General features: G+C 39.5%; 1 protein-coding gene across 1 annotated transcript; it reads right to left on the bottom strand.

Moving 5' to 3' along the window:
* Nucleotides 1-933: 933 nt before the first annotated feature.
* On the bottom strand, nt 934-2,283 carry LOC139033483 (zinc finger protein 671-like). Its single transcript, XM_070462697.1, has one exon. The coding sequence runs from the start codon at nt 2,281-2,283 to the stop codon at nt 934-936; it is 1,350 nt and encodes a 449-aa protein (XP_070318798.1).
* Between the last annotated feature and the right edge of the window lie 12,956 nt (nt 2,284-15,239).

Raw genomic sequence — 15,239 nt, 5'->3', positions numbered from 1 at the left:
TTTCTTTTGCAAGGAAACTGCCTCTGTGAAGTCATTAAAGATACTTTTTTTCTTTTTTTGCTTCAAATAAGCTTTATTTTTAATAGGCAGAACCTGGAAATGACCTAAATGCTTAATAATTGACAGATAAACAACTGTATAACATTCACACACGGAAAACAACTGTATAACATTCACACACGGAAATATTACTCAACAGCAAAAAGGAATAACATATGGCTATTCCCCAAACAGTAAATAATCTTGAAACAATTATGGTTACTGATGGAAGGTAGGGGAAAAAACCAAAAGTCATACTGATTACATTTATATAAAATTCTAGATAAAGCAAACTAATAATGAAATAAAACAAATCAACAGTTGCATGTGGATTAGGGAGGGACAAGAGGAAGCGATCATTAAAGAGCATGAGAAAACTTTTGTGGATAATGATATGTTCATTACCTTAACTGTTCTTACAATTTAAGTAAGTGCAATTATATAAGTTTTGATTATAAACTAGTGAAGCTGTTAAGAGATAAAATGGTCCTACATAAAATATATGGATCTCCCATTTCTTTGGGAAAACCAACCAACCTTATATGTGTGCTGCAGGCAGTCCCAAGGTTTGGTGATTTTGAGGCTGGTGAAATCCATTTCAGTAAGCTCACGTAGAGTCAATACTGTCCACAGGAAACAGAAACTTGGAAAACTGCAATGGATTCCAGATCTTTTCCACAGGAACTGGGTCACGTCCACACTGAAACCACCAGGAGGTAAGGAAAGTGGATCCCCGGTGGGTTCGTGTCATTCATGATTCCCTCTAGGAAATAGGAGAGAGAGAATGTCAGTTGGACTCAGCTAAGAACATTGGCGTAAGAGCCACACGGTCTTTAGCCTGTCTGCTGGTAGAAGTGGGGCAGTTTCTACAACAGACACTAGCAATGATATACCTCAGGCCAAGGGAAGGTCCTGGAAGGTTAGAAAATATAAAGTAGCTCCTGAAGACTTTCCACATACCTGGTAATCGATGTTGTCTTGCCCATTTGCTGAATGACTAAGGCCGTGCTCCGGTGTGACTTCTCTCAAGTTAGCCAAGGCTGGTATCATCAACATATTTCCTGCAATCAGTCTTTGCAGGCTTTCTATGGTGTGGCTTTTACTGTGGACATTGAGGTGGGACTTACTGATATATGATTTCCCACATTTATCACATACAAAAGGCCTTATTCCACTATGAAGTCTCTTATGTACTTTAACATAGGACTTGCGCGTGAAGGATTTCCCGCATTCATCACAGTTCCAAGACCTTTCTCTAGTGTGGACTTTCTGGTGATTATTAAATAGGTCTCTGCAGTTAAAGACTCTCCCACATGTGTTGCATTCATAAGACATTTCTGGTAGGCAGAATTCCTGCTGCTGGACACGTTCCTCCTGGACACGTTCCTCCGGGACACGTTCCTCCGGGACACGTTCCTCCGGGACACGTTCCTCCTGGACACGTTCCTCCTGGTTATAAGCTCCCTCACTTCCACTGCACTGGCGCTCCTTTTGTCCAGTGTGAAAGCTCTCCTTACGTTCAGCACTCGTGCATGGATTCTCCGCGTTGTGAGTACCACGGTGCTGCACAACTCCAGAACTGGCTGAGACGTCTTCCTCACCCTTCTCACAGGTACAGGCCGTCCCTAACCCATGGCATCTGTGGCTATTCACGGAGAAGGCCTGGTCCCTTTCTCTTCTAGCTACTGTCCCTCCACTCTGCCACCTCTCCATCTGGTCAAGACTTACACTGAGTGGGAAAGCTCTTCCACATGATCCACATATATATGGTTGTTGCTCAGAAGAGGTTTCTGGCTGCCCAGCCAGCTGGAAAACGCCACTGAAGGTTGGGTTACACATGTCACATAGGTGGCTGTTTTGGATGGATGGCACCACCTTCCGACTTTCCACATTTGATATTTTTATAGGCATACCCTGCTCAGAAGAGGCATCTCTATCCTCCACACTAGGGCCAGGGCTAGGGCCAGGGCTTTCCTGGCTTACCTCTGCCACTGCTGCAGCTATGCCTATCCTGGCAGGAACCACGGGTGCTCTCTCTGACTCTGGTGGAGAAATCAAACGATATCTGGAACAGTCAAGTCCCACTGACATTACCAGTGAAAAGTTGTCCACCATCGTCTTATGGTACAGGCGTTTCTGACTCTCAGTGAGCAGGTCCCATTCCTCTCTAGTAAAGTCGATGAATACATCCGCAAAGGTCACAATGGGGCTGAGGGAGCCCGTGTGTGGTGCAGCGTCCGCCATTGTCAAAGTACCAAAGCACTGCGTAGGCGAGCCTGAGTAGGTGCCACTGAACAGGCACGGTCGTCTGCCTCACTGGCAGGGGTACGGAGTCTCACTTAACACTACCCTGGAAGTAGGGCAGGACAGAGTCTGCAAAGCAGAGATAAATCCTGATTGTGGAGGTAGGTCCCAGTCGCAAAATGGTCCTGGGCTCGGTGCGGTGCAGAAGCGCCGGCAGAAGAGCAGCTTCAGTCCCGTGCTTCGAAGTCACCCGGAACTAAAAACCAGTGGGTGCAGCTGCCTCGAGGCCGGAAGTCCCGCCCAGACGCCTGCGTAAAGGTTTTTTTTTCCTAGTCTGGGAATGGCTCACTTCCTTCATTGGAGAGCGGAAAGAAGGCTTCGGCTGTGAAGGTGACTTGAGGCAATTTTAAAGTTCATAGTTCTCAGCTTCATTCAGGTCCATCTAAGTGCCTCCATTTCAAATTTGATAGTCTTGTTTTCAGCCCTTCCTGCGCTCGAAAATGTGTTGATGTTACAAATTAACTTTTTTTATATGTACATTGTTATACAATGTTACCATTAATTGTACATGTGTGTAGCTTGTATTTAGGCACTTTTGAATTCTCGCTTTAGTTCTAATTGTTGATTGACTATCTTGAGTTGGTTATGTAGATGATCAGATCCTTGGCAAGTAATACTTCATTTCATAGTTTACAGCTTTTGTGTCCATTCTCCACTTTTTTCCTCTCGTTTTATTGCAGTGGCTAAACCTTTAGGACAATGTTAATGAGCAGTGGCGATAAGAGATAACTTTTTAAATTTCTGAATTGAATGTACATTATTCTAGACTGTGCATGTTATACTGTACCTGTATTTGATATAGGTGTATGCTATATGTATTTATGAAAGTTCTTTTAATCATGAGTGATTGCTGGATATCATTCAGTGGTGCCCTGCTGTGCTTAGTCAGTCTCTCAGTCCTGTCTGACTCTCTGTGACCCTATGGACTGTAGCCTGCCAGGCTCCTCCATCCATAGGATTCTCTAGGCAAGAATACTGGAGTGGGATTGTCATGCCCTCCTCCAGGGGATCTTTCTGACCCAGGGATCAAACTGGGGTCTCCTCATTGCAAACAGATTCTTTACCATCTGAGTCACCATTCATTTAGACAGATTATTTTGGTGGATTCACCTTGTTGGTAAATTTTCTTTAATTGTGCTACCCTTGGAGTTTTGAGATTAAACCATTGGAAATGGTGTCTTTATTATGTGTTGATTATGATTTGCCAATACTCTATCTAGAATGCTTGCTTCTCTCTCTGTATATGTAACTGTGATTAATATACCTTTTCATTTTTTTGTGCTTTTCTGCCTTGGGGGTCACAATCATTGCTAAACTCAGAAAGTTAGGAATTATCTATTTTCTCTTCTATATTTTGAAACAAGCTTTATACATTTGACATTAGCTTTAAAAAAAGGTTTAGCAGGTAGGTCTCATGGACTTCCCAGGTGGCACTAGAGGTAAAGAACCCGCCTGCCAATGCAGGAGACATAAGAGATATGGGGTTTGATCCCTGGGTTGGGAAGATCCCCTGGAGGAGGAAATGGCAACCCACTCCAGTATTCTTGCCTGGAGAATCCCATGGACAGAGGAGCCTGGTGGGCTACAGTCCATGGGGTGGCAAAGAGTCGGACATGACTGAAGTGACTTAGCATGCACACAAGCAGGTAGGTCTCATATCTTTTTGGCTGAAGAAATGTAATTACTCTTTCTTTGATTTTATGATTTTCTTCTTCGTGGGCCATTTTGCTCATTATTTCCCTAGAATAGTTATCATGTTGTCTAGATTTTCGTATTTATTCCCAGAATGTTGAAAAATGTATATTACTTTTATCTTTATTTTAACTTTTCCAGCTTTATTGAGGTATAATTGACAAATAAAATTGTATATATTTAAAGTATACAATGTGATGATTTGATGTAGGTGTATGTTGTGAAATGATTACCACAATCAAGTTAATTAACACATCTATCACCTTAAATAGCTACCTTTGTGTGTGTGATTGTGTGTGCATAATGAGAGTGCTTAAGGTCTTCTCTTAGCAAATTTCAGGTATATAATGCTGTATTATTAAGTAAGTCGCAATATAGTACTTTGGATCCCAAGAGCTTTTTCGTCTTATAAGTTACAGTTTGACCCTTTGACCAACTTCTCCCACCATCTAGTCCCTGACAACCACCATTCTACTGTCTGTTTCTGTAAGTTTAACTTTTTTGAGATTCCTCATATAAGGGAATATTTATAGTATTTGTCTTTCTGTGTCTGTCTTGTTTCACTTAGCATAAGGTACTCTAAGCTCATCCACATTGTTACAGGTGGCAGGATTTTTTTCTTTTATATGGTTTAATAGTATTCCATTCCATATCACATTTTCTTTATTCATCTATCAACTGACATTTAGGTTGCTTTCATATCTTGGATATTGTGAGTAGTGTTGCAGTAAACATGAGAGTGCAGAAATTTCTTTGAGACACTGATTTTGTTTCTTCTGGATATATACTCAGATATGGGATTATTGGATTTTATGGTAATTAATCTTAAAGAAGTGTGAAGTGAAAGTGTTATTTGCTCAGTAGTGTCCAGCTCTTTGTGACCCCATGAAGTGTAGCCCGCCAGGCTCCTCTGTCTGTGGAATTCTCCAGGCAAGAACACTGGAGTGGGTATCCACTCCATTCTCTAGGGGAACTTCCTGACCCAAAGATCGAACCTGGATCTCCTGCATTGCAAACAGATTCTTTACCAATTGAGCCACCAGGGAAGCCTCTATTCTTAAATAATAGATTACTTAATAGTTACCCATTTTCATTATTGATGTTGTTTATTTATACCTGCCTTCTCGTCTAAACAAAGTTTAGTCTTTTTTTATTATTCTTGTAAAAAATTATTTATCTTTTAATTGAATTTATGGTTTTATTTCTTTTTTTCTCATTTGGCTTAATGATTTCTTCTATTTAGAGTGTTTTATTTTCTTATTCTTTTTCTCAGTTCATTTATTTTCAGGGCTTCTAATGTTCTAGTAAATGCAGCTGAAGCTATACCCTTCTTTTATTACTGCTTTAGCTGAAACACTTAGGTTTGAAATGTAGTAGTAGTGTGGTTCATTATTTTTTTTTCTCAAAAAATAAAACTTTGGTTATTTCCATTTTGAATTCCACTTTACCTAAAATTACTCAAAATTGTGCATTTATTTTTTGAGACATTTGTTGTAGTGTTCTGTATGAATTACCTTTTTGACACCAATTTTTCTAATATTACTGCATTTTGTTTGTGATTCTTGTTGGTAGTTTTGTGGAAATTTGAAAATTTATTTTTGCTTTAATTCATGTTTGTGTTGATTGCTGTGACTGCTTGAAAATAAATTTTATTTACCTCATCTCCACACACATATAATATATGTGTTAACTTAAGCTTGGTGTTGGGTTATGCACATCCCTTTCCCAGTTCTTTGAATTGATGGTTTCTGAGGTATGTGTGTTACCTTGTTCCACTTTGAATTAGTCCTTATAGTTCTACTAAATTTTGCCTGATTAAATTTAGAATGAGAGGTTTTATTTAGGACTGACTCATCCAACACCAGAGTTTGTTTTAAATCTTTACCATCTACCAACAGTAAGATGATGAAACTATCCCATAGATTGGTAGCCCTGTATATTGGTCATTCCAGATTGGGTCCTTTCTTGCTAATTTCCAATCCCTCACAGTCCTTTTCCACTTTTCACACTTCCTCTATTACAGATCTCCCCCAAATCATGGCATTTTTTCACTTTGTGGAGATGACAAGGTAGGAGAGAAACTGTTAAATATTTTTCTACTTGGTCATAACTTCTCTAAATATATTGACTCTGAATAAAAATTATTTGTATTCCTCTGAACCTAGATGTTTGAAGTTATAAAGACAAAATTTGTTTATTTCTCTGTCGCTTCCCTGCCCCCACCCCCGGTCCATTTCTGCTGAGTCATGCACAATAGCCATCTGACTAAGTTGTAGTCAAAGAGTGGAAAGAAATATTCAGAATGAGGGAAAAATTGTATGAAGTAAAGTCACTCAGTCATATCTGACTCTTTGTGACCCAATGAAATGTAGCCTACCAGCCTCCTCCGTTCATGAGATTTTCCAGGCAAGAGTACTGGAGTGGGTTGCCATTGCCTTACTCCAGAGGATCTTCCCCACCCAGGGATTGAACTTGGGTCTCCTACATTGTAGACAGACGCTTTACTGTCCAAGCCACCAGGGAACTCGAAAAAATTGTATAGTTTCCCCTACATATCGTCCTGGTTCTTTGCTGGTGCTGATTACACTTTGTTTCTTTTTTATGACCTGTTCTCCCTTTTCCTCCTTCTTCTTGCTACAACCCACAAAATCAGGCACTTTGAAGAATAAACCAACTTTATGACCTTTATCAAGATGAAGGAGATTCACCACACTGATCACTGAGCAGAAGAAATTGTAAAATGGAGCTTTTAATATTTTAAAGCCATTTGGAATATAGTTTGCATGAATGATTCTGTACGGTGTACAAATCAGTGGAGAGATGATGACCCTAGAGAGTTTACTCTGACAGCTATGGGAGGAAGACATGTGGGTGTAACTTTTAATTGCATATTTAATTGACCTTGTAGGAAAATGAATCTCGTGTTTTGAACTGAGTACACTTACATAAAGATTTGAAAATATTTTTATCTAAAAAAGTTACTCAGACTAGTTTGTGACATATTAAAATTATATAATGTCTATACTCTGCACTCTTTTGATAGTGCTAAGACAACCACCATCTTGCTTTGTAGAAGAGAGGTGAAGTAGTTAGGAGATAAGATAAAGCATACTTCTACCAGTATTTTTAGTAGTTTATGATAAATAACTTTATCAAAGACTTTCTAAAAAGTTTTCAGGTATCATTTTGAAACTATCAGATTTATAGTTAATATAGCTAAGATGTATAATTTTAAGGAGGCTTATTACTTTTCCAGCCAATTGGATATTAATGTAATATACAGTCAAGTAAAATCACTAACTTTGGCACATATGTTTTCACTTTGAATAAGCTAAAGAAATTATTTTAAAGAATAAATGTCTATTTGTTTCCAAGGACATTTGTCCTAAGAGACTTTTAAAGGCATCCTTTAAGGACTAAAAAGCAACATATTTAGAAAAATAGCATTGACTCATATAAAAGTAGATCTTAGCCAAGGTCCTGTGTATAAGGGGGAATAGAAAGATAATTTTAGAAGTTGTAAGGTAAGAAATGATCACTGATCATTGAGAGAAAGCAGAAATATTTTCTCAGACCCAGAACATGAACCAGGCAGTCACTTGCCATGATTGTCAGTGATGTGGCGTGAAAATAGAGACCTCTAAAGGCACATTGGAACTGTGACCTATAAGAACTGCAGCTCAGTTAATATGAGTACATTTCTATTTAGAATTTTTACATGAGTTGAAGTGATGACTCAGAATATAAACCACGAAACATCTGGCAATGCTTAATGTCATAGCCCATACACTGCCATCTTAGGCTGCCTTAAAATAAATAGTGTCACAGGAGGGGAGAGTCCCACTGTATTACTGAACAGAAGCTGTTCAGTTCAGTATTTTCTGAATTCATTTGAGGTGTAGCCCAGGGAAAGTAACCCAGAGCAATGATGTAAGGAAAGGGAACAGTATTTTTTTATTTTTTAGCCAAGAGTAAAGATTTCAGGGGACATCAGTTGTATTCTTTCAGAAATCTTAGAGCTCTTATAGAAAAAACAATTTGATTTAGTTTGCTTTGTTTTACCATATAGTAATAAAGATACCAGCTTACTAAATGTATGGTCTAGCATAATAATGGAGAAGGCAATGGCAACCCACTCCAGTACTCTTGCCTGGAAAATCCCATGGGCAGAGGAGCCTGGTGGGCTGCAGTCCATGGGGTCGCGAAGAGTCAGACACAACTGAGCAACTTCACTTTCACTTTTCACTTTCATGCATTGGAGAAGGAAATGGCAACCCACTCCAGTGTTCTCGCCTGGAGAATCCCAGGGATGGGGGAGCCTGGTGGGCTGCCGTCTACGGGGTCGCACAGAGTCAGACATGACTGAAGCGACTCAGCAGCAGCAGCAGAAGCATAATATAGCTTCATACCTATATACAAACTCTGAGATAACACTGTAGACTTGATTTGCCTATGAATTTTTGGCTGAAATTTATAGACAGTCATTTCTAGACCCTGGACAGACAACATTGCATAAAGTAGGATGCATAGAGCCTTCCCTTTACATATCAGGAAGAATAATGCTCCCAATGATGTAGGAAAGAGTAATGGCATGTTTCTCTTCCTAACACAAAACCAGAGTAGGGAGAGGACATTATTTTTTTAACACCAGTGTTTAATTTACTAAAGTCAGAAATTAAAACACTTGATTCTTCCATAAGCTTAGATTTTCCTATAGTTTCTGCTTTAACATCTGATTATTTTATTCTTTGGAATCAAGAAAATTTGGCAATCACCTTTAAAAGACCTTTGGAAAATAATTGGTCCCATTTGTACATGCCTTGGCACAATTTTATTTATTTTTTATTTATTTATTTTTTTCATTTATTTTTATTAGTTGGAGGCTAATTACTTTACAACATTGCAGTGGTTTTTGTCATACATTGAAATGAATTAGCCATGGATTTACATGTATTCCCCATCCCGGTCCCCCCTCCCACCTCCCTCTCCACCTGATCCCTCTGGGTCTTCCCAATGCACCAGGTCCGAGCACTTGTCTCATGCATCCAACCTGGGCTGGTGATCTGTTTCACCCTAGATAATATACATGTTTCGATGCTGTTCTCTTGAAACATCCCACCCTCGCCTTCTCCCACAGAGTCCAGAAGTCTGTTCTATACATCTGAGTCTCTTTTTCTGTTTTGCATATAAGGTTATCGTTACCATCTTTCTAAATTCCATATATATGTGTTAGTATACTGTAATGGTCTTTATCTTTCTGGCTTACTTCACTCTGTATAATGGGCTCCAGTTTCATCCATCTCATTAGAACTGATTCAAACGAATTCTTTTTAATGGCTGAGTAATATTCCATGGTGTATATGTACCACAGCTTCCTTATCCATTTGTCTGCTGATGGGCATCTAGGTTGCTTCCATGTCCTGGCTATTATAAACAGTGCTGCAATGAACATTGGGGTGCACGTGTCTCTTTCAGATCTGGTTTCCTCAGTGTGTATGCCCAGAAGTGGGATTGCTGGGTCATATGGCAGTTCTATTTCCAGCTTTTTAAGAAATCTCCACACTGTTTTCCATAGTGGCTGTACTAATTTGCATTCCCACCAACAGTGTAAGAGGGTTCCCTTTTCTCCACACCCTCTCCAGCATTTATTGCTTGTAGACTTTTGGATAGCAGCCATCCTGACTGGCGTGTAATGGTACCTCATTGTGGTTTTGATTTGCATTTCTCTGATAATGAGTGATGTTGAGCATCTTTTCATGTGTTTTTTAGCCATCTGTATGTCTTCCTTGGAGAATATGTCTGTTTAGTTCTTTGGCCCATTTTTTGATTGGGTCATTTATTTTTCTGGAGTTGAGCTGGAGGAGTTGCTTGTATATTTTTGAGATTAATCCTTTGTCTGTTGCTTCATTTGCTATTATTTTCTCCCAATCTGAGGGCTGTCTTTTCACCTTGCTTATAGTTTCCTTTGTTGTGTAAAAGCTTTTAAGTTTCATTAGGTCCCATTTGTTTATTTTTGCTTTTGTTTCTAAAATTCTGGGGTGTGGGTCATAGAGGATCCTGCTGTGGTTTATGTCGGGGAGTGTTTTGCCTATGTTCTCCTCTAGGAGTTTTATAGTTTCTGGGCTTACGTTTAGATCTTTAATCCGTTTTGAGTTTATTTCTGTGTATGGTGTTAGAAAGTGTTGTAGTTTCATTCTCTTACAAGTGGTTGACCAGTTTTCCCAGCACCGCTTGCTGAAGAGGTTGTCTTTTTTTCCATTGAATATCCTTGCCTCCTTTGTTGAAGATAAGGTGACCATGGGTTCGTGGATTTATCTCTGGGCTTTCTATTCTGTTCCATTGATCTATATTTCTGTCTTTGTGCCTTGGCACAATTTTAAATTGCAGATATAAATGTAATATTTAGTTGCCATTTTGCTTTGTCTGAAGTAAAATCAAGCCTCCTCAAATAATATTCTTGTTAATTCACTATATATACTAATGTATATCTAACCTATATATTAATATGTATACACAAACACAAACACACACACACACATACATATATTGTGAATCTAAGCTAAGGATTGGGTGCATTGGTGAAGTAGACAGTGAAACAGATCAGCTGGGTAGACGTCCTGGCCAAGTTCTGTATCTGTGCAAGTGTGGATTGTGGGTCAAGACCCACTGCTGGGGAGAAGTCATTGAATCTGGGATCAGAGCCAGCAGGTGTCTGGCCACGCCTCTCCTCCCACTTGTAGTGGGAGATGTGTGCTTCTGTGTTTATATTTAGATGATGTGGAGTAGAGCCCATAGGCTCTGTGTGCTTGCACATCCTCCTGAAAACTGATGTTTACCTATGTAAATGGCAGTCCTACGTGGCTCCTACCCTGCAACTTGCCAGCCGGCTGTGTCAATACGCAGAAGGTGCTAGTCACAGTCCTGCAGCGCCCCTCTCCCCCACCATGTGTGTTCCACACTGTTGTCCACAGCCTGTCCCCTGGAAATGAGGAAGGAGCAGTGGCTGTTGTCCTTTGTCCAGGACTCCATTCTCCACCCACCCTTTCCTTTTTTTTCACTCACAAATTAATGTTCCTTCCCCCTCCAGTTTCTGACTTGCTATCAGTAACTTACTTATGTGCCTTCTCAGAGGTGCCTGTTCTATATTTGTCCTCAGGTGGTCTTATGGATGTCATTCAGAAAATGGTCCTTTTATATGATTTTTCATGGAATTGGTTCTAATAAATTATCCTTCTGTCATATGTTATTAAAAACCAACCAGCCAAGCAGCCATTTTGGGTTCAAGACTCGTTAAAAGGAATCTTGGTGCCCCCAGACCTTCCTTAACAGCAAAGGATTTAAGGAAATTTCCTTACAGTGAGGAGCATATTAAGAGATGAAGGTCAATGCCATCTGTGCTATCTTCCCATCTTCCTTAATTGAAGCTCAGGCTCATGATGTTGATACTTGTTCTAGAATGTTCTAACAATTAAGAGATTTTAAAAAATGGATTAGACTGCCTAATAGAGTAATGAATATCATGTTGCTGAGAAGGTTCAAGAAGGTGCTGTATGAACACCACCTTTCAAAGTTGCTTTAGGGGGATTCCTCAATTGATTTTGAGTCCAGACTAGATAGAAAGCAAGTGCTTTCCGACATATACTAGTGATTTTTTCATATTATGAGAAAAACAGATTTAATAAAAGCAGAAATAATTTAAAATCTTTGTGAGGCAGTGATTTATATTGTAGTTTTTCACAGAAGCCTAAGATTTTCTTTTTATAAGAAGGTTTACCAGCAAAAAAATGCTTTAAAAATAATATTTCTATTTGCTTTGTGGGTGTCTTCTGTTGTTAGGAATAGCCATACCCTCTATAATAGATATGTGTCTAAGCATTGAAAGCCATTTCTAATTAGTAATAATTTCCCCTTTATTCTTCACTAGATATAGTAAACACTGTGTCGTGCAATATATAATTTTATCTACATTCTGATAAATAACAGAAGGCAAATTTGTGGCTCTGATTTGGAAAATACAGCCCTTTAATTAAATCATTAACCAGATTTAACATATTCTTCCAAATAAACATATGTTGAAATAAGTAGTGTATATTTATCTTGCTTAGAAAAAGACAATTCCAATTTCATTTCTCGTTTTAGTTAGCAGTTACTTTGTGTGTGTGTGTGTGTGAAACTGTTTCATAAGAAATGCATTCTTGATTTTTTTCCACAGAGGGATAAAAAAGGATTCCTTTTCTGGCTCATGTTTTCATGTATATTATCTTTTAAAAGGAAGATGAAGGAAATCACATTTGCTCCACATGTTGGGGGTTATTCATCCGTTTTGGGGAAGATTGTTGGTTTGGGGGAAGAAAGATCAAAGATGACAGCTGAGGAGATTGTACTCAAGGTCTTTGGGGGACTTAGTGCCTTGGGGCTTCAAAAGAGACAATGAAGACCTGTAAGACTTAGAAAGCAAAACCTAACGATGGTTTTTTACTGTGTACAGTTAACATATTTGAGACATTTAATTTACAAAAGTTTAAACTGAAAATTATTATTGGGTATAATGAATGGACGTAGACTGCAGTTCATTAAAAGAGAAAACTCTGTAAATAGTAAGCACTTCTGTGACATTCAGAGCCAATGAAAATCTAATACCTATCATGTTTTTGTGATTAAACATGCACTTATTAATGATCACTGTGTCCTCTGTGTTGCTATTTTTCACTAACTTAGGTAGATTTTACAAACTTTTTTTGTGTTGTAAAATTTATATTATTAAAAAATAAATGTGAACAAACAAAAATTATGACCATGCAGCTCCTTAGCTACAGCTTCAGCATTTTCTGGCTCATTACCTTTTTATAGGCAGAGCTGGTGGTTCAGGTGAGGCCTGGCAGCTGTGTATGGGTAAAAGGAGGATGCATCGTTTGTTGTCATCTGTGCATGGGTCAGTGGCTTGTCACATAACTGCCGTTTAGTGCTACATAGTGCTCAATAATGAAGATAACATTAGAGATAATTAAGGAAACTGTTTTTCCAGCTCTTTGATTACTTCTGCCTTCTTTATCTCCCAATACTTCACAGCTGAGTGCATTTCAGCATCTTCCCTTTCTGATATGTGACATTAGAACTCTGCTCACTTAGTACTTCAGTAACACTCGTTGCTTTTTCAGCATATTTCAAAGCTTTTTTCTTTCCTTAATTTTGAGCCAACAATTACTGAGAACCTATTACTCCTTCATTGTGGAGTATAGAGAGATTAATTAAATGTGATCCTTCTCCACAAAAAGCAGAAATAATGGGAGTTCAAATTGGTATCTCACAGAAAAGGACAAGTGGAAATCTTTCTATTGCCAGATAGTCTGGTGAAATTAGAGGAGGTTTCTGGGCCTTGAAAATGGGCAAAGCACCTGATAGATGGATAAGACGAACAGTTGCTATTACTACATGCTCTCTTTACTTCTTCATCTTCTACTCTCTTGGATGCATGGTGTCACTCTTTAGTCCCTCAGTTCAGTTCAGTCACTCAGTTGTGTCCAACTCTTTAGTCCCTACGTGTTGTCTAAACCCATTTATCATAGCTGCCTGCATATTATCAAGTCCAAGAGTCAGCTGTCATTTCTCAACTTGACCAAGTTCATCTGTCTTTCTTGAAAAACTTTTTTTTTCTTGGATTAAGGGACACTGCACTACTCTCCTGATTTTACCTTGCCTTGGTGGTCACTTGTTTTCTAGCTTTCTCTGTTGTAACCTGCTTTTTCATGCTTGTGCTCAGTCATGTCTGACTCTTTGCGACCCCATGGACTGGACTGTAGCGCCACCAGGCTCCTCTGTCCATGGGATTTTCCAGGCAAGAATACTGGAGTGGGTTGCCATTTCCTCCTCCAGGGGATCTTCCCAACCCAGGGATCAAACCCATGTCTCCTGTGTCTCTTGCATTGGCAGGTGAATTCTTTACCACTGAGCCACCTGGGAAAACCTTTTACAAGTCTCTAAATTTTGATGTGCCCCAGAGCTGAGTACACAGACCTCTCTCCGCACCATTTCAATAGGTCATTGGTTCTTAAACCTGGTTGCATCTTAGAAGACATTTTAAAATTCGCTGTTATCCTGTGCCCCCCACCCCAGGATTCAGATTCAATTGGTCTGGGGATGGGGAGATGAAAGCGAACGTGAAGTCGCTCAGTCATGTCCAAGTCTTTGCAATCCCATGGACTGTAGCCCACAAGGCTCCTTCATCCATGGAATTTTCTGGGCAAGAGTACTGGAGTGGGTTGCTATTTCCTTCTCCAGAGGATCTTCCTGACCCAGGGACTGGAACCCGGGTCTCCCACATTGCAAGCAGATGCTTTTACCATCTGAGCCACGAGGGAAGCTCCTAAGAAAGAAAGTGAAGTCTCTCAGTCGTGTCTGACTCTTTGCGACACCATGGACTGTAGTCTACCAGGCTCCTCTGTCCATGGGATTTTTTGGGCAAGAATACTGGAGTGGGTTGCTATTTCCTTCTCCAGGGGATCTTCCTGACCCAGGGATCGAACCTGGGTCTCCCACATTGTAGGCTTTATTATCTGAGCCACTAGGGATGGGGAGATATTAGTATTTCATTTTAAATCTCCCTCAGTGAATCGAATGTGTGAGCGGGTTGAGAATTACTGAATGGATTTGATTTCATCCTGTTCAGTGACTCCAGATGACGCAATAAAATCTGATGATTCAAATGGAAGTCTCCAACTTTGAGCTCTCCTTTGAACTCCAGACTCATAACTAAAGGATTACTAGACATTTCTACTTTACAGTCTAATGACCGTTTAAAAGTTAGCAGGTCCAAAACCTTTTCATTCTCCATCCAAATCTCTTTCAGTGTTTCTTGTCTCATAAGAAAGCAAGTGTCATAAGGCACCCTGTTGCTGAGGGCCCAAACCTAGGACTTATTCAGGGTTCCTCTCATTCTTTCATTTCCCATATCCAATTCTCAGCCAACTTCTTTGTTTCTGTTTTTGAAATTAATCTTTAATTTACTCATTTCTTACTACCTCTACCCAAGTTTCCCTATGCCACAATCATCTCTTACTTAGACTGGTTCCATAGCCTTCTAACTTGTCGCCTATGTTCATTTTTCCCACCACCGTCACAGTCCCTATATGCCTGCAGAGTGATCTTTCTGAAAAATGAATAAAATTGCATCATTCCTCTGCTCTCCTCCAGACACTTTTTCATCA

Source organism: Odocoileus virginianus, unplaced genomic scaffold, assembly GCF_023699985.2.
Source record: "Odocoileus virginianus isolate 20LAN1187 ecotype Illinois unplaced genomic scaffold, Ovbor_1.2 Unplaced_Scaffold_10, whole genome shotgun sequence".
Taxonomy (NCBI): Eukaryota; Metazoa; Chordata; class Mammalia; order Artiodactyla; family Cervidae; genus Odocoileus; species Odocoileus virginianus.
This window is presented reverse-complemented; position numbering and strand designations above follow the sequence as displayed.

What these genes read in the sequence shown, in the direction of transcription:
- LOC139033483 (XM_070462697.1), bottom strand. Translation starts at nt 2,283, where the DNA reads ATGGCGGACGCTGCACCACACACGGGCTCCCTCAGCCCCATTGTGACC.